At 42.1% G+C, this 24,913-nt stretch overlaps 1 protein-coding gene across 1 annotated transcript; it reads left to right on the top strand.

Annotated features, from left to right (window-relative positions):
• The first annotated feature begins 1,551 nt into the window (after positions 1 to 1,551).
• On the top strand, positions 1,552 to 24,849 carry CUNH3orf52 (chromosome unknown C3orf52 homolog). The gene is made up of 6 exons (XM_031364003.1): positions 1,552 to 2,046; positions 6,926 to 7,055; positions 14,833 to 14,960; positions 18,563 to 18,633; positions 22,159 to 22,340; positions 23,411 to 24,849. Exons 1-6 carry the CDS (start codon positions 1,897 to 1,899, stop codon positions 23,413 to 23,415), a joined length of 666 nt encoding a protein of 221 aa, XP_031219863.1. The 5' UTR covers positions 1,552 to 1,896; the 3' UTR covers positions 23,416 to 24,849.
• Positions 24,850 to 24,913: the final 64 nt, after the last annotated feature.

Below are 24,913 nucleotides of genomic sequence, written 5' to 3'. Positions count from 1 at the left end.
TCCCTGTTTGTGATTTATCTTAATTTAGAGAGTGTCTCACTCCATATGAGAATCATATTTTTCTTGTCAGAGGGTAGAGTTAACCATAGCACCAAACAAGTAAAATGGGATAAAAAAGTATAACAAATGAGAAATAGGGACACTATTATTAAACAGGCCTCTGACACTGCACAGGACTGCAGAGAAAGTAGAATCGAAAGGAAAGAGAACAGGAAGTGTTATTTTCCAAATTACTAAAAGTGATTGGAAAACTATGACTACCCTGGGATAATGAATATTTCCAGTTCATAGAACTTAGTTCGATTTTCTAAAAAACTTTCTTTGGGATTAAAGATAAACATCTCAATAACAGCATCTCTCTGGTGACTGGTGATAAAACCTAGGGGTAGAGCCCTATATACCTGGGCTGGACCCCTAGATCTGCAAAGCAAAGAGACATTTCTAAATGTGTTCCCAGTATTTCTGGAATCCTCAAACTGGTCTTAGTAACTGTCTGTGTGGGAGGAAGGAAATGGGGGAGCCTAGTGGTTCTGAAATGAAGGTCTAGCTAGAGGCAAGATCTTTGAACCAACACCCAATACACACTTTGTTTTGCAAATGTAATTCCAGGCTCACTTAGTCAATTCTGAGCTATACAAGGGTTGTGGAGGGCATTGTATGATTCCTGACACACGTGCTTTTTTCCTTAGGTGGAGTGTTTATGAACCCTCCTCTCTTTTTTTCTTTTTTCTTTTTTTTATTAGATATTTTCTTTATTTACATTTCAAATGTTATCCCCTTTCCTGATTTCCCCTCAGAAAACCCCCTATCCCTTCCCCCTTCCCCCTGCTCACGCACCCACTCACCCACCCACTCCCCACTTACAGGCCCTGGCATTCCCCTACACTGGGGCCTTTCACAGGATCAAGGGCCTTTCCTCCCATTGGATGACCACCGACAAGGTCGTCTTCTGCTACATGTGCTGCTAGAGCCGGAATCCCACAGAACACCAATAGCTTATGCTCTAAGATCAAGAATTGAGCAATGGGACCTCATAAAATCGCAAAGATTCTGTAAGGCAAAGGACACTGGTCAGTAGGACAAAACGGCAACCAACAGTACTCTCCTCTCAGAGATAAACAATAACCAGTAAATCAGTAATGTTTATGAATGTTTGCTTCTGCCAGTCACTGTCTTCTGTCCTGAGAGACACAAGCGTATGGGGGAACTAACACAGTGCTGATTGCCTGTACTCATCTCAACAATACTGATACTGCCCCTATACCTGAATCAGCGTGGAAGGGGAACTTTGGGGCTGTGTCTTATTCATTCATCTTCCTGTGCTCAGAATCCAGCATGCTGCCTGCCACACAGAAGGTGATTCATAGCTGTTTGTTGATTTGGTAGATGAGCCCTCGCTAGACAGTGAGAGCTGCAGTAAGCGTCAGCATGACACTGGTCCAGGTAGAAGGCAAAGTTCTGGGAACCGCGCCCCGCCTCCGCCCCCGCCCCCCACCTCCCCAAACTCAGCCTATCCCTTCCTTGCCACAGTCCAGCTTGCAATCAGGCCCTGTGAGCCTGTCTGCGGTCTGCATCCACACGGAAAGGCATTGCAGCTAGCACCCTGAACAAACCAGAAAAACAGCCCTCCTCTGCTTAGGAGCCCAAGGCAGCAGGGTCCCACCCGCATCTACCTTTCAGGAGCAAGGTCAGCTAACCAAAGCCAGAGTGCTTCCACTCTCTGGCTTCGCCCCTCCCCTCCAGGTCAGCCACCCCAGGCCTATCTGGCGCCGCCCGAGGTCTACACGCCGCGCCTGGTGGGTGGAGTGTGAGCGGAGTAGTCTCCCTATGCTGGACTTTGCACCCTTAAGTGCTTGAGTCCTGCCTCTCAGCGGAGCCTCGGTCTTCTGCGCTGCCATGGAAGGGTCCAGAACCCCATCACCCCGGGAAGAACTGGAGCTCTCAACGCTGGAGGAGCAGCAGGAAGCGCAGCAGGAAGAGCTGACACCTCTCAACAACAGCCTCCAGATCCAACCTTACTCGGTCGAGGACCCTAGCCCAGCCCAGGTAAGGACTTAGGTAGGGTTCGGGCATGACAGCAGGAAAGGGACCTGGCACCGCATAAGGGCGCCAAAGCGTCCTTCCAGCGTCCGGGCACGCAAAGAGGGAGTGGTTAAATAATGCAAGATCTTTTGGAATTCCTTAGACCAGACCCCTCCTTTACTCGGAGTCCGACCTCGCCTAGAGACTCTTCAGGAATCCTGTAGAGGGGCGTGGCTGCTCCTTTCAATGGAGAGCAAAGCCTTAGAAGAGGTGGTGTTTCAAAGTTATGTAATTTTTAACTTGTTTTTCTTTCTTTCTCAAGTAAAAATAGAGTGATGGATTGAATCATACTGTCTCTCTCCCAGCCCGCTCCCCACACTTTCTCTCCCCCCCCACACCCCCACGTCTCTCTTCCAACACCCCACCACCACCACCTCTAGAGGCGTACTGTCTCCTAGCTCTAACCAGTTCTATGTCCTTCGCGCCCTCTCCCCTACCTTCAAACACATTTTGTTATCTCCCACTTTGGTCATTGTTTCCTCCGGAAGAGAAGCTGGCAAAGAAGACAAGGAGGGGAGAGCTGCTGCGTCCAGACTGAGGGCTGTGAACTTAGCAGCTCAGTATAAGGGAAATAATATCAAAGTTCTACCTAAGACCTAGCCTGTCTTTTCATCTCTGAGGAAGTCCTTAGGAGTGTGTAGGTTGAACCCTTTCCTGATGTCATAGCTAAACATTATTCACAGATCAAATACCTGTAAAACATCAGAGCTTTTGAATGCTGAGCCACCTGTCTTCTCATCAACTCCAAAGGTTTGCTTATGTTTTACTGGGCACACTCAATTCTCTGGACGTGTTGTTTCAGCTTGGTTTTTCTCACCCCACTCCACCCCTATCCCTCTTGGGCCCAAGTTTTAACTTTAGTAGAAAATTCAAAGCTTGAAAACATGACTCTTGGTCCACAGTGATTCCTGGAAACACTGTGCAGCAATGTTTTTTTTTTTTTTTTCATAAGTACCCTGGAGTCTAAGTTGGCACCTTATGCTTGCATGAAATAAGACCACAGACGAATGAAGTTTGGAAAGTAATGGCTGAAGGCCAGTGCACGCAGCTGTAATCAGAAACTTTCTGTATGATTCTCCAGGGCAGGGTCTGGGCAGGGGAATTAGAAATACTTGGCTCAAGTTAGTCAGGCCCAGAATGTCTAAAGATTGAGACATTCTCCAGGGGGGAAAAAGTGTGTGAGCCCAGAGAAGGCTGTGAAATAATGTTCATATCATATGCCCTGTTTAGGTTCTGGGATCCCTAGACTGCCTGTGGAGAACAGTTGAGAACACACCAAATCCATGCTGGGCATCAGAATTTTACAATTGCTTAGCACCTGCCTTGTTAAGAATAGGCTTCAGTGTCCTAGTGACTTCCTCTTAGTCAGATGTATGCAGATGGGCCAGACTTCCTTGTAATTTGGCTTTGTAGGTCACTGAATAGGAAAGTTTCAATAACTGATAGAATGGGGTGAGGGTAGAGAGCCTGAAGAGCCTTCTAGAAATCCTTGAATGGTAGCATTTTACTAAGGAGAGAGAGGACAAAACCTCAAACCCTTCCATGACATGCTCACCACCCTCTGACTCTAGAGAAGAGGTTGAAATGTGTTTCAACATGAAAGGTCAATTAATGGGGTTCATTCAGTAAGGACTGGCTAGCACAGGCACAGGGTTTATATACTTAAGAGTTTTGTGTCCCCATCCTAAGTTGGGTGACTTTTGTGCTTATTTAAGTCCATATGCTTTCCAGATCATACGTTTTGTACGGATTGCTACTATGTGCAAAGTGTAACATATAAATGCAGTTAATTATTATCATCGTAGAAGGAGCTGCCCTAGTTAGCATGAACTGTCAACTTGAGACAGCCAAAAATCACCTGACAAGAGTCTCAGTTGAGTAACTGTATCAGGTTGATCTGTGGGTATGTTTGTAAGGGATTGCCTTGATTATCTATTGATATGGGAGGATCCAGGCTACTGTTGGGAATATCATTCCTAGGCAGGAAGTCCTGGGCTATAAGAAAACTGGTTCAGCATGAGCCAGTGTGAAAGCTAGCTAACAGCATTCCATCATAAATTCTGCTTCAGATTCCTGCTTGAGGTCCTGCCCTGATTTCCCTCAAGGAAGGCTTGTGGCCTAGAAGTGTAAGCCAAACGAGGCCTTCCGTCTTCCCCCAAGTAGGTTTTGTTCAGAGTGTTAGATCATAGGGACAGAAATGAAAATGGAAGAGGAGGGTGCTAGTTTTCTGGTTTGACAGATGAGACAGCTGCGTGAAGAAGCCGAAGCTCAGAGATACAACCAAACAGCTCAGGGTCACTCAGTGGACCGCCTAAACTTCAGACTCAGTGTCTTTCAATGTCTCAGGTCTACACTGCTAATCAATTTTAAGAAGACATTACATTGATTTCCTGTGTGTGTGTGTGTGTGTGTGTGTGTGTGTGTGTGTGTGTGCACATGGGCCATGATGTACATACTGAGATCAGGGGATGTCTTGCTGGAGTCAGGTTTTTCCCTCTACTGTGTGTATCCCAGGGATCAAACTCAGGGTGTCAGGTTTGGCTGTTGGGCCTTTATCTGTTAAGCCATTTTGCTGGCCCCATCTGATGAATCTTATCATGTATAAGTGAATATATTTGACATGATTTATATCATTTCACTTATAGTTTCCTCAATTACAAATTATGTCTTACAAATAAATTTAGGTAATTTAAACAATCGATGGGGAACTGGAGTGATAGATCTGGATAAGTTGCAGATGGATAGGTGAGCAGACAATGGGAGGGAACGGTACTGAGCATCCCATCAGCGTAGGCATCTTCCTGTTTAGAAAACTTGGGCTAGGAGAGTATATGAAGAATTTGTCTGTTTCTTAATCTGGATTGGAATATAGAGGAAAAGGAATGTAAGTCATGGAATACCACTTTGCCTATTGTTACTACAGGTTAATACCCTTGGGCAAAACATTGCGAAAGAAGTTGTAGGTAACAGGGTGAGACTGAATTTCTTTAACAGCTCATTATAGGGGCCCTGACTCAGTGTCCCAGAGATATCTTATGTGATGGCATTGTCATTGTATTAGTTAATAGTAAATCAGTAAATTGACTGCTCTGTGGTACCAAGGTTGATCTGAGCTGCCAAATTAGCCCTATTCTTATGCATTACTCGATGTAATACAAGAATCAACTGGCCTTTCTGTGTTTAGATGAAATGTCTGGATCAAATGTGAGGATATGAAGGTGCAGGTTTTTCTGTGCACAAACTTCCTGTTTACCCCTAGTTTTATTATTATTATAATAAACTCTCCTAATTGAGCCAAGAAGAAGACAAGCTTTTTGGGCCAGAGGTAGATAACCCTGCCATGGTATCTCGATCCTATTTTAATGTCACGTATTTAGTCAATTACCTGGAGAGCTGGTGGATCTCTTGTAGTGTTTTGAGAAAAACCCTGAAAATTCCATGGCCACCCAATGCAATCAGAATGGGACCAGAATGTAAGGTAGAGTGTGCAAGCATATATTGCAGGTGCCTTATAGAAGAACCTGCCTGAGGCCTCTCAACAGATCACTGGTACGCACCAACTTTGATCCGACCAACCTTAAAAGCAATCATAGCCATAGTAATGGAACCTGAACAATCATCTGGGGCTCATGTGTTGAAGGCTTCATTTCTAAATGCTTCAAAGTACAGTGATGGGGCTTTTGGAAGGTAATCATACATTGGGGGCTTTGACTTCTCTTATAGACCAGTCTGTTGCTAGAATCAAAATTTGGTGGCATGACTGGATAATGCTGGATGCTTTAGGAGGTACAGCCTACTTGTAGAAAGTATTTTCTGGGTTTTGTCCTAGAAGAGTGTGTTTTGTTCCCAACCCCTTTGACACTTTCTCTCTTGGCTTTCTGATTACTATGAGGTGAATAGACACCTATTCCCAAGACTGTGATGTGCTGTGTCAGCCATAGAATTAGCTGACCATGGTCTAAAACCAAAAATAATACCATATCCCAAATAAATCTTTGAGTTGACTATATTCAGGTATTTTGTTATAGTAAGGGAAAAACCAACACAAAATGCTTCACCATAGAGTCCAGCCCTTCACTCTCTAATCTCAACTTCACAACTCTTTATCACATCACATCCCAGTCCTTAGATTGGTCTGTTGACCAGTTCTCTCATGAATCACCAGATGTTGGTTCCCAGGCTTTTAATATCTTCAAAAACCCTTCCTCCCATACACAATGGCAAATATTATATGTTCTCATTTGTATGCTGAGGCTTAAAACATTGATCTTATAAAAGCAGAGAGCAGAAGTATCATTCCCAGAGCCAGGGAAGGGAACAGGGAAAGAGAGGTGGGGAACAAGTGGTTAATAGGTATAGAAGTACAGACTGACAGAAAAGAATGCCTCATAATGTTCTGTAACACAGTAGAGAAACTATGGTTAGTAGTGGATTGTATATTTCAGAATATCAAGTAGAGAGGAATTTGTATGTGCTAACCCAAAAGAAAGGATAAACATTAGAAGTAATAGATCAGCAACTATCCTGATCTACCATTGTACATGAAATATCTCAGTGAACTCCATAAATATATACAATTTTCATGTGAGTTAGAAATAAATACAATACAAAAATCTCTAGGAATAAAGTCCTGCCTCCTGTCTCCACTTCAGAACCCCTAGATGGCCTTTGGCTAACTTCCTCTTGAGGTTCTATTCTTTCCTGTTTTAGATTTGAGTCAGTGTTGAACTTCTTGAGGTTAAGGACCTGATAACCTTAATTCTACATCACCCCGCTCTCGTAGGAATTTGAGACTATTTGCTGAAACCCAATGACTACCTCACAGTCTCTTTTTGCTTTTTAGGCAGACAAGGAAAGCCCCTGGAGTCCCTGCAACAGGAGTGTGGTTGGAAAATGTAAACTGTGGATGGTCATTGTCACCATATTCTTGTGTTTCACTATAGTGATCATTATAAGCCTATGCCTTGTAGGAGGTAAGAGGATTGCGTCTGCACATTGGGAGACCTTCTTGAATGTTTATGACTTACACTGAAACCAAGAATGTACTCTCTGCTATTTTACTATTCATAGCAGGAATTGAACAATGACTTGGGCAGCTGGGCATAATGATTTATACTTGTAATCCCAGTTCTTGGGAGGCTAAGGTGGCAAGGTGTCTCTAGTTAAAGATCAGCCTGGGCTGTATTGTGAGCCAGAGCCCAACCTGGGTGTACACAGTGAACAAAAAAACAAAAATAGAAACTAATGTAAAATAAAACTGGCTTGGAGCTGGGCATTGGTGGTGCCTTTAATCCCAGCACTTGGGAGGCAGAGGCAGGTGGATTTCTGAGTTTGAGGCCAGCCTGATCTACAGAATGAGTTCCAGGACAGTCAAGGCTACACAGAGAAACCCTGTCTCGAAAAACCGAAAAAAAAAAAAAACCCCAAAAACCCCAAAACAAAACAAAATAAAAACCTGACTGGCTTGGAATAGTGTGTGTGTGTGTGTGTGTGAGAGAGAGAGAGAGAGAGAGAGAGAGAGAGAGAGAGAGAGAGAGAGAGAGAGAGAGAAAGACAGAGAGACAGAGAGACAGAAAGAGAGAGGGAGAGGGAGACAGAGAGAGGGAGACAGAGACAGAGACAGCCAGAGAGACAGAGAGAGACACAGATAGCGACAGAGAGAGAGAGAGAGATAGAAATACAAGTCTTTTTGTCTGTGAAGGAGTGTGTGTGTGTGTGTTTGTGTGTGTTTTGCTTGTTTTAAAATGGAAGATATACGAAGACCATTATTTTCCTTTAAAAATTTCTCATTGTTTCTTGAAGAAGTTTCTTAAATTTACAAAATGATAGAATTTTTATTATTTTAAAATTCTGTATCTAGGTGTGTGCATGTGTGTGTTGGGGGCTGATGTGAGAATGTGCACATGAGAATGTGCTGCTGCAGAAATCCAGATGAGGGCATTGAGGGCATTGTGTGTATGCTAAAAATTAAACACGAGTCCTCTGGAAGAGCCCTAAGAGCTCTAAGTACTTTTAAACCTGAGCCATTGTTCTGCTGCTTAATATTTGAACTTGAACACCAATCTACATTTAATTGCATTTTAAAACCTGTTTTGCTATTTTATTTTAGAAGTAACTATTATATTTGTGTTGAATATGTCTTGAGAAACAAACGGTTACATGATGCTAGCAGTATACTGTGTGTGTGTGTGTGTGTATGTGTGTGTGTGTTCTACTTCATTCTATGGCTGTGCGGTTTGAATGCAAAGCAATACAGTTTTAGTCATCCCTTTCCTTGTTATTAACAGCTCATCACACATTCCTCTCTTGTCTTATTTGCATTTTAACTTGATATTAGTTTTTTTTTTTTATAGTCTAGCCTATCTTCATGATTTTGATGTTATATTAAAATAGTTTTACCAGGTCACTAACAATTGTCTTCTACAGAATTTTAAAGTGTTTTAGGTTGTTACCATTTTAAGAATGATTTCATGTATTATTAAAAGATTTCAAGATGTACACAAAGCTAGTATACTCCACTAGGCAAATAATTTTTACAACAAAGTAGGTAGGAAGGAAAGAATTGTCTTACTGGCTCATGCAGAGGGGGTTCATCTGGAGCTTGGGGTCTCCTAAGGTGGTGTAACCCCCATGATGTTTGACTCAGGTTCTCAGGTCACAGAATATTATAATGACAAGGAGCTCTGAGTCTCTCCAGGGGGATTGTTGAGCTGGTTTTTTTTTTTCCCCCAGAAAGAAAATTTTCCTATTCCTTTTTTTTCAAACTTGATAGTGTCTAGAAGATTTTCACAGCATCAACTAAGCTGTCTTTCAGCCTTCGAGTTTCTCAGACAAGCACCATGTCTACTTCGTTAGATGTTGTTTAGGCAGGGCAGGTGATGCCTTGAAGCTGTGGGCTTGTTTTAAGTAGGGAGCGTCTCTGAGGTGTGTTGTCCCTCCTTCACCATGCTGAGGACAATGGCATTGTCATAACCATTCACACTGTCCGTACATCAGCTGCCTGCCACAGGTGGATGCTGAAACCAAAGCTGAGTCACAGCCTCCTCCTATCTCAAGTGCCTGGTGCAATCCTGAAAGTTGACTGATGTGCCTGGTAGCACCCAAGGGAGCCAATCATAGAGCAAATGGTTATCATTCCAAACTTGAAAACGCAAGACTGGGTGTCTATCTATTCTCTGGAACTCACCTGACCTCAACTACAAAAAACAATCTGCAGAGACAGATTTACTTTCCTTTAAAACTTTTTTTTTTTTTTGAGATGTGAAAAGCTAAACTCCAAAATTTCAGAATAGCTTTTAAATATTATAATGCAACTTAATTTTAATTTGATTGCAGATTTGCATCTTAACATATGTTAATTTTATACAAGAAATTACAAAAATAATCTCTTTCTTCCCTCCTAGGGAAAATGCTTATTTTATGTGGCATCTTGCCTGTCAGGCTCCAAGGCTTGCAGGGAGAGTCACAGTAGACTAAAGAAATGGCAACTACTTAAAGGACTTTGAATTTGAAAATAATACCTGTTCAATTAATGCACTGGCTAGTTTTATGTCAACTTGACACAAGCTAGAGTCACTGGAGTGGAGGGAGCCACAACTAAGAAAGTGCCTTCCAAAGATCAGGCTATAGGCAAGCTTATGAGGCATTTCCTTAATTAGAAATTGATGGGAGAGCCCATTATGGGCTACCCCTGGGCTGGTAGTCCCAAGTTATAGAAGAAAGCAAACTGACTGAACAAGTCATGGGGAACAAAGCAGTAAGCGGCACCCCAGGAGGCATGGTCTCTGTTCTTTACCTCCAGATTGGCCCTGCTTCTAATGACAATGAACAGTCATATGGAGACATAAGCAAAAAACAAAAAACAAAACAAAACAAAACAAAACAAAAACAAAAACAAAAAAAAAACAACCCTCTTTCTTCCTTTTGGTGATGGTGTTTCATCATAGCAATAGTAACCCTAAATAAAACAGTCAACATATATCCTTAATAGTTTGTTACATTTCGTTCTTATCTCTGCTTGGCACTTTGAAATACTTTGAGATCAAAATTTGAGGCAGTAGCCTTTCTTTAAGGTTTTAAAATAACTTCGACATCATTTGGCTAAGTCACTAAAAATTCAGGGAGGAATCTGAGTGGGACAGTGTAGACGACAATAGATTAAAAAGGAGACTGCAGGCTGACCTGTGTGTGAGCATGCTAGCCACACCCAGAGCTGCTCTGCTGGTAGCTCTGGGATGACAGCTGGCAATCTTCAGCCACTGCCCAATCACCAAGCTTATTGATATGAATCACATATTTGCAGAACTGAATGTAGTGTGTGGGAAATAGGAGAAAGGGTGGCTTTGGGAGAGCCAGGGGTTAAGACTTGGTGACGCAAAGAGATTCCTCAGGATCCACGTGGCCCAGTCTCCTCTTGTCCTCTCTCCAATCCCTGAAACTCCAATCTCAAGGCAGGCTGGACACAGAGGTGGAACTGACTATGCAGTTGAAATAGATGCAGAGCAGGACAGCGATTGCCTCCCAGACAAAAGGTGTAACTAGCTGGGCAATAGGGGACCCACGGCAGGGTGTCCTGTGAAGAAGTCTAACTGCTATTGTTAAGACACTCCTGTATGTGGTGATTTAATGCAAGGTGGCTGATGTTATTGTTGTTCTCTGTCCTCTAAGGGCTGAACACTTGTTATTGTCTAATATTTGGGGTGGGCTTATCTCTTCTTCCTCCACTCTGGTGTGCACTGAAGTCATGACTGATTCAGAATCATGACTCAGCTTCATGTATGGCGCATAGGCTGTGTACACAGTAGGGATAAGAGGTCATCACTCCACCAGACTCAGCTAACACTGATATTTTCTTTAATTGGCAATTTATGGACAGAATCCAGTGAAACTTGTTGACTTTGGAGAGAACTGGTTTTGTCCCAGCTCTATAGATATTTTTATTAATGGACAATTTAATTTCCTTCTCCTTGAAGTACTGTAAAATTTTTGATGGGAAGATCATATATGTATATGTATGGCATGGTATATAAGGGTATATATAATATACATGCATACACACAGAAAGAGAGAGGGGGGGAGATGGAGGGGGTGAGGGAGAGGGAGAGAGGAGGGAGAGGGGAGGGAGAGGGAGAGAGACAGAGAGACAGACAGAGAGGGCCTGGCAATGGTTCTTGAAACTTCAAATCTCACCTCCACTGACACACCCCTTCCAACAAGGCGATTCCCACTCCAAAAGGCCACACCCCCTATTATTTCCAAATAGTTCATTGACTGGGCACTAAGCATGCAAACACATGAGCCTATGGGGGCCATTCTCATTACAACTGTCACAGGTCACACCGTGGGGAGAGGGAGAACACTTTCCTCTTCCCCGGCAGAGTCACTTGCTTTGTAGATAATTTGGAGAGATCATTAAGCACTTCCATGTGTTTCTTTTCACTCTAGAACCCTGGTTAGAAAAGAGTAACACTACACAAGAAATGCCTCTTGACAAGCAGGCATAAAGTTAGAGCCTTCGGAGGTGCCCCACATGGCCTCCCACAGCATTGCAGCTGAACTGCCCACCTCTTAATTTACAGTCTTCTGTAGGAAGAAATGCTGTGACGTGACTGAGCAGAGACCTTCTAAGTGATACATCACTGAGTGGACTACTTCAGTCTTCAGTAGAGGGCGAGACCTCTGTCTTTTGGCATCACCTGAGCCTGGCACACTCCTTTCACAGGGAGATGCTTCCTGGTTAGGGTGACTCATGGGGGAAGTCCTTGGTAGAGAGCACAGACAGCTATAACCTACAAAGGTCCTCCAGGGCAGGAACTTAATCGCTATTCCTTCCACCCACTTTCTGAAAGTTACGTCATATTTTCACCTGACAGTCTTTCTATCAAGTCTTTGGTGTTTTTTGACCTTCCCAAGACTTAAGTCTTACTTACTTATGTTCTCTACAAAATATCCTAAACATCCAAAGGTTCTAAGTGTAGTACCTGCATCTCTCCTTCAAAACAATCCTCCGTGGGACTTGCCATGTCACTGAGGTATTGTTTTCTTTCTCTTTTACTGGAGAGCATGGAGGTAGGTCTGCACTGGGCTCTCACTCTCTGAACACTTCCAGACCTCGTCTATTGATACCAGTTTTATTGTACCATGCTGAATAGCAGTTATATGATATGTGAGGTTTAACCTTTACCATCCTTTGGTCCTATTTATAGCTGTCATCTCTGTGACTTACCTTGTACACTCTGAGTCTATAGAACTCCATGACTAATATATACACATACATATACACTCATGTGCATTAAAGAATGTGGAGCCTTCCTCCACAGAACTACATATGCTTGTCTCCTTCCAGAACTGAAATTAGCAGTGCATACTATCATGCTGGGCTTTTTTGTGTTGTTTTGATTTTGCTTATTGCCAGTATGGTTCCATTATTTAAAGTTCAAAGTAAGCAAAACTAATCTATGATTACTGAAGCCAGAAAAAGACATTTACTTTTTGGGTGGGTTAGTAAGTGGAAGTGTCTGTCAGAAGTTACTGATAGTTTTTATTTTATTTTTAACTTTAATATTTCTATCAATTTTACACAATACATTTTGATCTTATTAACCCCCATTCTTCCCCTTAACTTCTCTTCCATCCATTCCCATCTCCCCACTCCTTCCCAACATCATGTCCTTGTGCTTTTGTTTGTTTGTTTTAATAATCTATAAAGGTCTAATTTTTGCTGACCATATAGTGAGACCATCTACTGAAGCATGGCTGACCTATCAGGACTACACCTTACAACTGTCTCTTCCTTCCCTACAAGCCATTAACTGCCAGTAGCTCCTGGAGGGTGGAGGCTTAGGAGTCCCTTCCTTCCTCTATGTTAGAATATTAATCAGCTTGACCTACACAGATCTTGTGCAAACAACCACAACTGGTGTGAGTTCATGAGTGCAGTTGTCCTGTCCTGTTCAGAAGGCTTCACTCTTGTCTTCCTGACTCTGAAATCTTACAAACTTTTCAATCCTTTCACAATTGTCGCTGAGTGTTGGTGATGGGGTATGGATACCCAGTCATGGCTGATCCCTCCACTGAGACATATTCTTTGCATTCTGGTCACTTTTGAATGTCTATTTTCATCACCACCCATTGCACAAAGAAACTTCTCTGATGATGATGTTTGAGAACATTACTAATCTATGAATATAAAGATAAGCATTTAGAAGCAGTTTGCTCTTATGTCCATTTAGTAGAATAATAGTAGGATATTTTCTCATGTGGCCTATAAATCCCTCAATCATGGACATTTGGCCAGATTCTATAACACTAGGTATGAGTGTTTTCCAGGGTAGAAACTCAGTGGGCCTGAAATCTAATCAGAGGGCATTTGATAGCTTCCATAGCATTCTTGCATCTATTTATTTAACCCTTGGGCTTATTTTGCTATACTGGTTATTATTTTAGTTTGCAGGGTTAACATCTGGGTAAGACTGTTGAACATGTCCATTTGTGTGTGTGTGTGTGTGTGTGTGTGTGTGTGTGTGTGTGTGTGTGTATGCACATGTGGAGGTCACAGGTTGACATTTAGTGTCTTTTTTAATTGCTCTCCACCTAGGTTTTTGAGACATACATGCTATCTGCATTTCTATCATAAACACTGACTTCATGTCATGATGACCTTTCAAAGTCCAGTAAGAGGCAGAGTAGGTGACATATGAAACACAGAATTTGAGGGGGAAGCTGAAGAGCACCTAGTTTCTCAGCCCACGCTTTTCACAGGGCAGATGAGGTGACCCCCTGTGTGGGGTAAGCCTGCGAGTTTGGAGTGGAGCCAGGAGAAATGCCTATAAACATGTCAGTGCCAGTTTCTCGTTCATGACTCCTGGCTTCATGTAGTTTTCCTTCTTTCCTCCAGCTCTAACTCTTTAAAAACCAATTAGCTCTCATCATTAGAACACAAGCAACACAGAGCTCATTGTCCTATGAGTTGCTCTGCAGGCCCCGAGGCTCCAAGTGAAGTTTGGTTTCCCTTCTGCAAACAGAGTCTGTCAACATTCCTCCCTTGTGGAACCCAGGCTGGAGTGATGACTTCATGCCCATGCCTTGTTTCTTGGAACACTTGGAGAAGGGACTCATATCTTCAGTTTCTAGTCTCACCTCCATTCTTGTCTGTGATACCACTTTCTTCATGGTCCTTGACAGCGCTGGACTGGAAACTGCTGACAATCACTCCCGCATGTGTCCATGCTGGTTTCTCACACCTATTCCAATATCTGGGCACCTAGCTAACTTTCAGATTCAGTATAACAAAAAAAGTTCATGTTCTTGCTGTTCTTTCCTTATGGTTCTTTCCCTGGTCTATATCCAGTGGTGTCTGAGACCCTTCTGTACTAAAACCAACAAAACATTTATCACAGAGAAGACAAGTGACTCTCTTTTATTCTGTTTGGTTAAGCAAAGAAAATATTTCTGTTTGTACTTACTGACTGTGCCAAGGCTTTAGCTTCCATGAATACTGAGTTATGTTTAGTTATAGAAGCCAACAGAATGAATACCTTTGTTTGCTTTGTATAGTTTGAGAACCGGTCTCACTATGAAGTCATGGATGTCTGGGAGCTTGCTATGTAGAACAAGCTGGCCTGGAATCTGAAGTGGTTCCCTTGTCTCTGTGCTCTGGGATCACAGATGTGCACTACCACATCTGGCTTTATTAAATTCATTATTCAATGTATGCATTCACCATTATTTTTAAACCCTCAATCTGTTCAGTGACGTATATCGATGAAGATGAAAATGAAATTCTCGAATTATCATCAAACAAAACATTCTTCATTATGCTCAAGATTCCAGAGGAGTGTGCTAATGAAGAGGAATTGCATCACTTGCTCACTAAAAGGGTGATTATGTCTTACGTGTTGTTTGCTGTGGTCTTAACATTGGATCATGAGTTTTGTTAGAACAGTTGACAAAGAGCTCTCGTGTAAGCTGCTTCGTTTATCTGAATGATCGCTGCAGCAGATGCTTATTTAAGTGGGTCTTCTGTGCTGCAAAGCCAGCAAGTGGGTCGAGCCTGGTCTGGCCTCCAGCTATGTGTATCCCAGAAGCCAGTGCTGGTCCTGTATTTCACCCAGCCTTGTATGCCATGAAGATTTAAATGATTCCAAATGCCAGGGCCGCACAGTCCTTGCTTATGGGCTCATAATTGAGTAGGGGAACCAACCAAATAGTTACAGTGTAGTACGTCCCATTACTGAGTTGCATACAGGGTTGTTGGGATTGTTTTTGTGTGTGCATATGTGTACATGTCATTTGTATATACACATGCCACATGTGTGCACATATTCAGGCCAGAGGTTGACATCACGTGTTTTCTTCAATTGCTCTCCATGTTATTTTTGAAACCTAATTTCTCACTGGGACCCAGAAAACACCCATTTTGGCTAGGTTGGCTGAGCAGTGTGCCCTAGGAATCCTGCTGTCCCTGCCTCCCCAGTGCACACAGAGGTACATCTAAATTATGTGAGTTGGGTGAAGAAGTAGATGAAGGAGCTGGTCCACAGGATAGCTACAAAATAAAAGCTGGGAATGTTATAGGATATACATACTGTCATTGTAAAGGTAAAGTGGGGACAGAGAGATGGGACACATGAGATATTTATATTTCAAGGGTCTGTGCAGTGCTATACTGAATCTAAGCATGCTGTGTTGGAGACTCTCTGGGGTTAAACTGTTCAAGAAAGTAGGGAGAAGGTTATGGAAATTTCCCCCAGTTTTTAGTAGACTGTGTAAAGATTTTCACTTGTAGACTGACATGGTTAGATTTTCAGTTTCTTCTCTCTTTGTGGTACTGTACAGTACTTGAAGAGAACAGTTCTGAGTGTATCCGAGGAGTAAAGGCAGTTTGAATTGGGGGAATCTGTGGGGGCCATAAGGAAGAGTTGAGATCTAAGAGGCATCTTTACTCAGAAGAACTTAGTGATTGGAGCATGGCAAAGAAGAATGTAACTCTAGCTTCCTGGTTGGATGGTTAGTTGCATGGTTCGAGGGATGGGAAATGCAGAGTCTTCTGCAAGGTGGAGGCTCTGCAGACAGACTGGAGATTTGGTGAGTCAATCTTGGCTAGTTTATCAAAGAGTTCATGCCACACCCAGGAACATTCTGAAACAGGATCTCACTGTGTAGCCCTCACTGTCTTAGAAGCCTCCATTTTCTCATTTTAACCTCATTGGGTGCTGGTTCCAGCCATGCGCCACGCAGTACTTGATTGGCTTTATTTCCAGTTCTAGAAATGTGGAATACAGGACTCCATATAAAGAATAAATCTTCTGGTGGTCTGAGCAAATGGATTTGGTTTTATAGAACTAGAAGGGTCTGAAGAAAGGAGTAATCAAAAGAGAGTGGGTAGGACTTTCAAAATGCCTTTCCTTCTAAAGTGGGTACAGGGAGACAGGGCATTAGAAAGTAGCTGATTTGTTAAGCGTAGATTATTTCTGGTTATTAGTTTTTATAAGAAAAGATAAAGATTTGAGTGAACTTCATTATCAAGCAAATTGAAACTGGCCTATTGGGAAATCTGGCTGTCACCTCAATCCTGACTTACCAGACAGTTGGATACGCATCCTAATTTCAGCCTGGCAACATGAAAACTTCAGCTTTTATGACCTTGTTTTGATGTTTAACTTGGAGTACAGGAGTGTAACAACAGCAGTGACATCCTGTAAATTTTTAAATGATTAAAATATTTTATTTATGGGTATGTATGTATGCTTGTGTAAATTAATATGCACTATATGTATGCAAGTGTACATGGAGAGCAGACTTTGTCAAGTCCACTGGGACTGGAGACAGGTGGGTTGTAAATCACCTACTATGGGTTCTGGGAACCTGGGTTCTCTATACGCCCAGTATGTACTCCTAACCACTAAGCCATATCTCAAGATATCCTCCAATCCTTTTTATTTAAAAGCTTTCATCTTTTGGTTGGGCTTCCAGGTGAACGTTTGACCAAAACACAGTGCAGCAGAGCTACCTTCAATTATTGTTACCCTGTGATTATGCTCTCAACACATCACTCCTTGCTCCTGGTGCCCTCATAAGCAGTCATTCTAGCCAAGAATAGAACATTTGATGTTCAATAGATTGTTAAGCATTTAGCTTTTGAGGAGGTAGGGGTAATGGCTAATGTATGGAATTCCAGCACTTAGGAAGCTGAGACATGAAGATTGCAAGTTGGGCTACATAATGAATTTGTAGACCAGCCTAATGTACAGAGTGAAACCCTGTCTTTAAAACCAAACTATCCCATCCCATCCCATCCCATCCCATCCCAACCCAACCCAACCCAACCCAACCCAACCCAAATTAAACCAAACCAAACCAAACCAAACCAAACCAAGCCAAACAACCAGACCACAAAGACATAAAAATGCCAAAACAAAAATGCTTTTGAGAAGATTCTGTTTACAACAAAGATTGCTATTACAACAGTCAAGTGGACAGTGTCTCAAGCTTAGAATATGCTCTGTAACCAGGATTCCTATGAACCCAATGCAAAATCAAGTAGATCAATGAACTGAGATAGATGAGTCTTCCTGTCTCACCCAAGAAGTCTTTCTGCTCATTGTAACTGAATCTTTGTAATACCAATGCAGCTATATATGTACTGAGAAGTGTCAGCCAGAGCGTTGATTCTCCTTTGATTATTTAATAGGCAGCATTTCTGTCAATTTAGCATCTGAGGAATGAGTTGAAATTAAAGTGGAGTGTGCAATCTCTACAGAAGAGATCACTAGTGCTATTTTGAAAGTTTGCACTGGGGCTGTTGTTGAAGTTATTCAGAGATCTTTTAGGAAATGCCACTATGTCCCAAATACAACACCAAAAAGACCTTTAGAGTGTGCACAGTCAGATCTTCTATCATCTAATTTCCAATTTTAGCTTTGACATTTTCCCAAGTCTGCTGCATGCAAACAGAGTGCTAGATCCTAGGATGAATGTAGGAAGGAACAGGGGACAAATAATAATGTTTTGAGATGGCTATTCAAACATGAGGAACTGGGCTTGGATTCCCAGAACCCATGTAAGGTATTCATGCTGAATCTATAATTCAATGAGTTAATTTCAACTTTTTTTTTTTTTGACAGAGTCTCACTATGTTGCCTTGGCTGACCTAGAACTCTTTATAAAAAACAGTCTTACCTTGAACTCCTGGGCAGTCCCACTTTCTCAGCTTTGGGAATGCTGGGATTACAGACACGTGCATGTCTGCCTGGCTGTTAGTGAGACTCAACTAGGTAGACCATCTAGATCTCATTTGATTGTAGACTTGAGCTTTGATTTGTGGTCAGCTTACACCTTCTTCCTCTTAGCATAGAGCCCCAAACCAGTGAATTCCTAGCCAGAGTGAATTCTCCTTTGTCCTAAAGCCATTTGCTTCTGCAGGTGATATGTAAGATGATCTTCAGTGACGTGTGTGCTTTTTTTCTTGTTGGGTGTTTAGCTCACGGACACGTATAGACAGTCCCCAGCTCTGAGTCGTTTTTTCACTTCTGCTGATATCTTGGATTTCAGGTAAGAGCTTGGATCTTTACATCTTTCTATCTTTCTCAGAAGATCACCCATCCACCTAACCAACTCATCATCATTCACCCACAATGATTTCCCTGAGCTTTGGAGAAGACTTGAGAGTAAAAACCACAGTGTCATGCTGGAATGGTGCCTGGAAACTTCTTAGCTCAGCAAAGCAGAGAGAAGGAAATCATAGACTAATTATGTGATTCAATTATGGTCACCCTCAGAGAGGAAAATAATGTCCAAGAGAAACATTTCTGTTTAACAGTAGATACAGAAGTCAATTAAGGGCAGAAGTAGACATAAATCTCAGAGAGTGATGTACTAGAAGGGACATGATCTATGTGCTGCAGCAGTGACTCAGGAGTATGCTGGCCTCATACAACATTAAGAACATAAAAACACACCTGTCTCTTCTGTCTCCTTTTCTTAGTGCTACCTACCAATGATGAATTACACTCACCCCTCCAAAATTAACAATTCTGTTTGCCTTGATTTTTTCTGTGCATATAATTGCTATATTTAGTGTCCATGTATGCATATATACATTTCTTTTTAATTCCAAGAAATTTAATAATTTGAGCAATCAAAAGACACACAAATATGTTTATGTGTGTAAAGGAGTCATTAAACAAATTATTCTTTTTATTACTGAGATTACTGGAAATACTTTAAATAAGATTTATATGAGAAAGCCTTGTTGTCAATTATCCCTAGGGTATCACTGGGAGGTAGTTATCAAAGTCAACATTATATGCTGAGATTCTCCCACTTAAATAATACCAGTATATCTGAGAAAGGAGCATGTAACACCAATGGTAACTTGATGGGATAGGACTAGAAAGAACATGAAGTCTGATATTGTCTTCCTTCTTCAGATGTCTCTTCAGGCACATGCTGCCCAATGGGGACTCTATTGTCACTGGCATAATATATAATCATAAATCACTGGTACAAATATAGGTGTAGGAAATGGAGTATTAAATAGTCACATGGTTTGCTCCATCCCTTTGACACATCTTTCCATTTGAAGACTGTAGTAGAGCTGTAGTAGAGACTCCTTCCACCCCAGAGCCTCCTGGGTCTTTCCAAGAATCTACTCTTGCTAGGATTATAAAGGATCTGAACTTAGCATCCGATAGGTGGGAATAGACACTGGGAAAACCCACAAGAAGACTAAGCAAAAACAGGTCTAGAAATTAGGCCAAGGCTTAGTATTAGAGAAGTTTATGAAAGTTATTTGTAGGGAGGGAGGCTGACAACACGGCTTAGCTATTGAGAACACTTCCTGTTCTTCCAGGGCACCTGTGTTCAGTTCCCAGCACCCACGTTTGGAAGCTCACAAAATCTTGTTTGACTCCAGCCCAGGGGAATCTAACAACCCTACAAACATACACACACACACACACACACACACACACACACGAGACACAGAGATCTTTAAAATATATTTTCTAAACAAAAAATAACCCAAGAACTTTAGTATTTCAGATATAGAACTGCCATTTGGTGTGTGTGTGTGTGTGTGTGTGTGTGTGAGAGAGAGAGAGAGAGAGAGAGAGAGAGAGAGAGAGAGAGAGAGAGAGACATAGGGGGGAGAGGGAGGGGAGAGGGAGAAAGTCTCATGCAGCTCAAATTCCGATCCTCCTGCCTGTGCATGCTGGGCTTACAGGCTTATGCCAGTGTGTCAGGTTTTCTATATGCTGGGGCATACAGGGTTTTAAGCATGCCAGGCAAACCATCCACCAACTGGGCTACACCCTAGCCTCCAGCCCCCATGTTTTTAATGTTTATTTAGAATTTTCAAAACCATCACAACTAAAATGATGTCCTTGCACGTGTGAAACAATATTCCTATGCTCAGCACATGCATTTGTGTCTACAGAGAGGTCCTGACCTTGGTCTAGAATGGGCTGAACAGTACCTGAAAGTACCTTTTGCTGTGTCAGTTGCTAGATCTATTCCAGTGGTAAGCTGCTGTGGGAAAGTCCACAGAAAAAATATCTCCTTCAAATGTCTGCCTTTTATAAATCTACCAGAGGAGGCAGAGGTGGTGGAGGCAAGAGAGAAAGGGACAGTGCATTCAGACTGGGTCAGACACCTTGATATTCTCACTTAGCTTTCAGCTTGGTCTTCTGAACACCCACCTCAGGCCTGTTTCATCAGTTAGCTCAGATCCTTAGCAGTGGGTATGCAGGATTGCTGCCTGCCTGCCTGTGACTTCATCCTCCTGAGGGATAAATCACTCTGCTTAGGGTTAGTTAGTGATGCCTGCAAACTAGGCTAGCTGGATTGAAGTTTGAAAATGGGCTTTTAATATCGCCTTTAGTGGCCACCCGTGGTAACTAGATCTTGTCTGAGTCTCAATTTACTCTTTAATTTATTTGGTTCATAGGGCTTGGTGCAGTTCTTTGCTATATGGGAGCATTTACAAACCTATAAAATGTACAGTCACTGGCCTATGTGACATCTGGCCTCCAGAGGGAGCTCTTTGCCTATCCTTGGCATTGCAGTGGCCTGATTAATTCTGGAGAGACTGAAGCATCTATAAATCCCTCCCTAGAAGAATCTCTCTGATGTACCCTCCTGTTAATTTGCTTTTTATTATTGCTGAGCCTAATCTAGGCCATCTTGACCAAAGCAATAGAAAATTAAAATGTTACCTGTGAAACATTAAATGTTGAGGAAGCCACTTAAGCTACTAATTTAGGATAGACCTATAATTATCTTCACTGTAAAAAAATTAGAAAAGTGTGTACTGAAAGATGAAAGGGTTAGAGCCTCCTCAGGGATGAAAATTCCTTAGGTCTCATTACTAAGAGATTTTTAAAAATGGTCATAATGCCTTAAGGGGCTCTGAAAGTGTACATGAAGGAGCATCTCCCCAAACACGGGAGGTATGATTCATTGTGGTGCACAGGTCATTCTCTGAGAGACCAAGAGGTAGGGAGTTGGCTCAGGGTAACGAGCCTTGGGGCAGACCATAACCACTTTTAAAGGTTAACTGGTTAAACTTGGGCAAGGGTATGATCAAAGTGTGTGTGTGTGTGTGTGTGTGTGTGTGTGTGTGTGTGTGTGAAAACCTACGAACTAATAAATAGACATTTTTAAAGAACTCATTAAATTAAGTAGCCCTGATGTTTACATGTAGTGGCAGCATTAAGACCATGAAGCCGGGGATAGAGGAAGAGCTGCAGGGCTCGACACACAGGAGGAAGGCTAATATCAGATGGGTGCTATTCCAACGCTCAATCTTTCTTTACAATAGTTAGATTGTGTCCATCCCTTCCAAAGCCACTCTCAGTGATTCCCTAATGTGTGAGCAGTTGGTGGTGGTTGTGTGATGGCCACAAGAGGAGGGCTCTAGGGCAGTGCATTCTCCTGGGCTAGTGTACCCTCTGAAGCTCGTTACAGGAAGATGTGGAGCTAGAGAAATATTAATGCTAAGATTGGTGTCTGAGTCTCGATATGATTCTGTTTCTTCATTATAATGCCTGTCTGTCTGTTTCAATGGTTTGCTTTCAGTGTTGAAAATGCCACGGTAACCTATCACTTGCAATTTGGAGTTCCATCTGAAGACGATGACTTTATGAAGTACATGATGAGCGAAGAGTTGGTGCTCGGCATCATGCGACAGAGTTTCCACGATAAGACTGTATCTACTTGTGAGAGTCTCGGGCTTGACCCAGAATCTCTCTTGCTCTATGGTAAGTAGGAAAAGCAAAGAAGTAGGACCTGTAGTGATGAACAACTTGGTTTGGCAGTGTTGGTGCCTTGTATTGTGTCAAATCAAGTAACTATTTACTCTTCTACAAACTGATCTCTTGCTCTGGAGTTCACATCCTGTATGCAGATGGAATAGTAAGAAAATACTACAGAAAAAACAAAAAAACAAAAACAGTGTTGCAAAGAATCTCACTGCAGAACAGCAGGTGTCTGCCAGGACCTATATAAGCACCCCCACCCAAGGCAAGCCCCCCTCATCGGGTCCCTCATCAGTTTCTCCTGGCACACTGATGGCGGTTTGAGGTGCTAACACTTTACAGTTATTGTCACAGGTAGATTATGAAGAAGGGCCAAATGTTAAAATGCCTTCATCATCCAAGAGGCTACATCAACATGTTTATCACGAATCATACCAAAATAAGTGAGCATCCAATAAACATTATTTGCCTTTTGAAGGGCATTCAGCATACATGTGTGCATATATACATATCTGTATATGTATATGTGCACATATATGCATGCATGTATGTATTTGTGTGTGCATACAGAGTGAGAGTTTTCTATTCAGAATTGATGACAATTCCAATTTGATCTAAGATTATATATTCAGACTATATGACACCATAGGTAAGTACAAATGGCTTTTGAAAATTCGTGGCCAGCCTAGTTTCACTTCTGTTGCTGTGATAAAACACAGTTTCAGGTTCCATTTTGTTACTGCAGGGAACTCAGGGACACAGGAACTTGAAGTTTCTAATCACATTACAACCATAGTCAAGAGCCAAAGGGAAAGGAATGTGTCTGGGTTTTGTGGTCAGCCATTTTCTCTACTCTTCCACAGTCCAGAGCCCTGGGCTGGGGAATGTTCCTGCCCACTTTCAGACTGAGCCTTCTCATATCGACTAAAGTGATCAACACAGTCCTGCACTGTTGTGACCGCAGGCCAGTCTGACCTAGGCAATCCCTCATTGAATTTCTTTGCCCAGGTGATGCTAGTTTGGATCAAATCTAAACGCACAGTGACTTTGGTTTGTCTTTGTTTTCTTTGTAGAATGAAGTGATGGGGGTTGGTCTGCGTCAGAAAGCAGTGCTCTGCTGAGTCCCAGACTGAAGACAATTCAGAAGCATATCTAGCAGTGACCAGAAGAGGGAGACAGTCTTCCCACTGACTCTATGTGGATGTGAAGGCTGGGTCCATTGGCAGTTTTTGAGAGCTGTCGCAGCTGGGTTCAGGAGCTAGAGGTCTGGGGTGAATCTAAGATCTCACCACATGAGATTCCCACTGCCTTTGAAGCACTAGCTGCTTCTACTAGCACATGGATGCTTTTCCTGTGTTGCAAAGATAAGTATCTGGCTTTGTTTTAGGCAGGTTCTGTTAACCCCAGCTGATGGGGTGAGTCAAAGCTGTAAGGATAGCCAGGGGAAGGAGGGAGAATGGGCCAGCTGTTCACTGAAGCCCTCTCCCCACTCACAATTATATCTGATGGACCCCTGAGCCAGGGCAAGAGGAAAAGGAAGGCAACTCCAGACCTATGGAGTATAGCTCTTCATCTACCTCCACCACCTGACAGCTGAGCTCAGTCAGGCATATTGCGAAGTTTTACATAGAGAAAGATGATTGATGTGTCTTAATTGTGTCTCATCTCTGCATCGCTTCTGAGATGACTCTGTATCTCTCTCTTTTTTTTTTTTTGAAAACATATGTTTCTGAGTTTTGGGTAAGGTGCCATCTTTTAAGATTGCCACCCATGTGGGTTATTATTATTATTATTATTATTATTATTATTATTATTATTATAAAAGTCATCAAAGGATCATTAAGACTGCTTAAATTTCTGCTATTGATACCACACACTGGCTTTGTGTTGCCTGGTATCACCAGCCTTCCTGCAGGACTCAATTTCTTGAGATGTTTGTGTGTCTTCCTACAGATGATCACTAAGCCGAGAATTTCTGTCCTTTTGAAATTGTCCAAAACAGTGTGCAAGTCCCTTGGAGGGCCAGAAGGAAGCTAGTGACTGTATCAGTCACCTATGGATATAGATTGCCTGTCATAAGAGAACAGAATATTTGTTTTGTTGGGGAAATTGCCTTCCTGGAAGTTTTCTGGGAGAGTTAGTTTCATTGTTGTATAATGAGAAATTCCCTAGTCTGATACCTCAGATAGATGAGCCATGGATACAGGTCACAATGGCAGGCAGCTGTGTATGAGTATGTGTCAATTGTAGGGTTCTGAACAATGTGAACTTGCTTTCTTATTTAACTACTATATTCTATAGTAATATAGTATAATGATAATTGCTGCATTGTAAATTATTGGTTTCACTTTCAGGATAGTTCTTTGAATTCCTGTTTTCTTTTTCCCTTTTTTATTTTATTTTTTACATGTTAACTGTGAAGTTTGGTGTGCCTTTACTTTTTTCTAAAGTAACAAGGAATTTTAATATATAATGATCTAAAAACATTTAAAATAAATTATTTTTGCAACTGTGCTGTTTTCTTGTCTGCCTCTTGGGTCTTATCTCATTAAGACCATGTCTTAGTTGTGCGTTCT

This window comes from Mastomys coucha, unplaced genomic scaffold (genome assembly GCF_008632895.1).
Source record: "Mastomys coucha isolate ucsf_1 unplaced genomic scaffold, UCSF_Mcou_1 pScaffold12, whole genome shotgun sequence".
NCBI lineage: Eukaryota > Metazoa > Chordata > Mammalia > Rodentia > Muridae > Mastomys > Mastomys coucha.
Note: the sequence above shows the minus strand (reverse complement) of the source record. Positions and strands in the feature narration are given on the sequence as shown.

Excerpts from the sequence above, each read along its gene's own strand:
- CUNH3orf52 (XM_031364003.1), top strand. The coding sequence starts at position 1,897 with ATGGAAGGGTCCAGAACCCCATCACCCCGGGAAGAACTGGAGCTCTCA. Across the intron at positions 2,047-6,925 it reads AGGACCCTAGCCCAGCCCAG|GCAGACAAGGAAAGCCCCTG; the intron begins GTAAGGACTTAG and ends TTTGCTTTTTAG. Across the intron at positions 14,961-18,562 it reads ATCACTTGCTCACTAAAAGG|CTCACGGACACGTATAGACA; the intron begins GTGATTATGTCT and ends TTGGGTGTTTAG.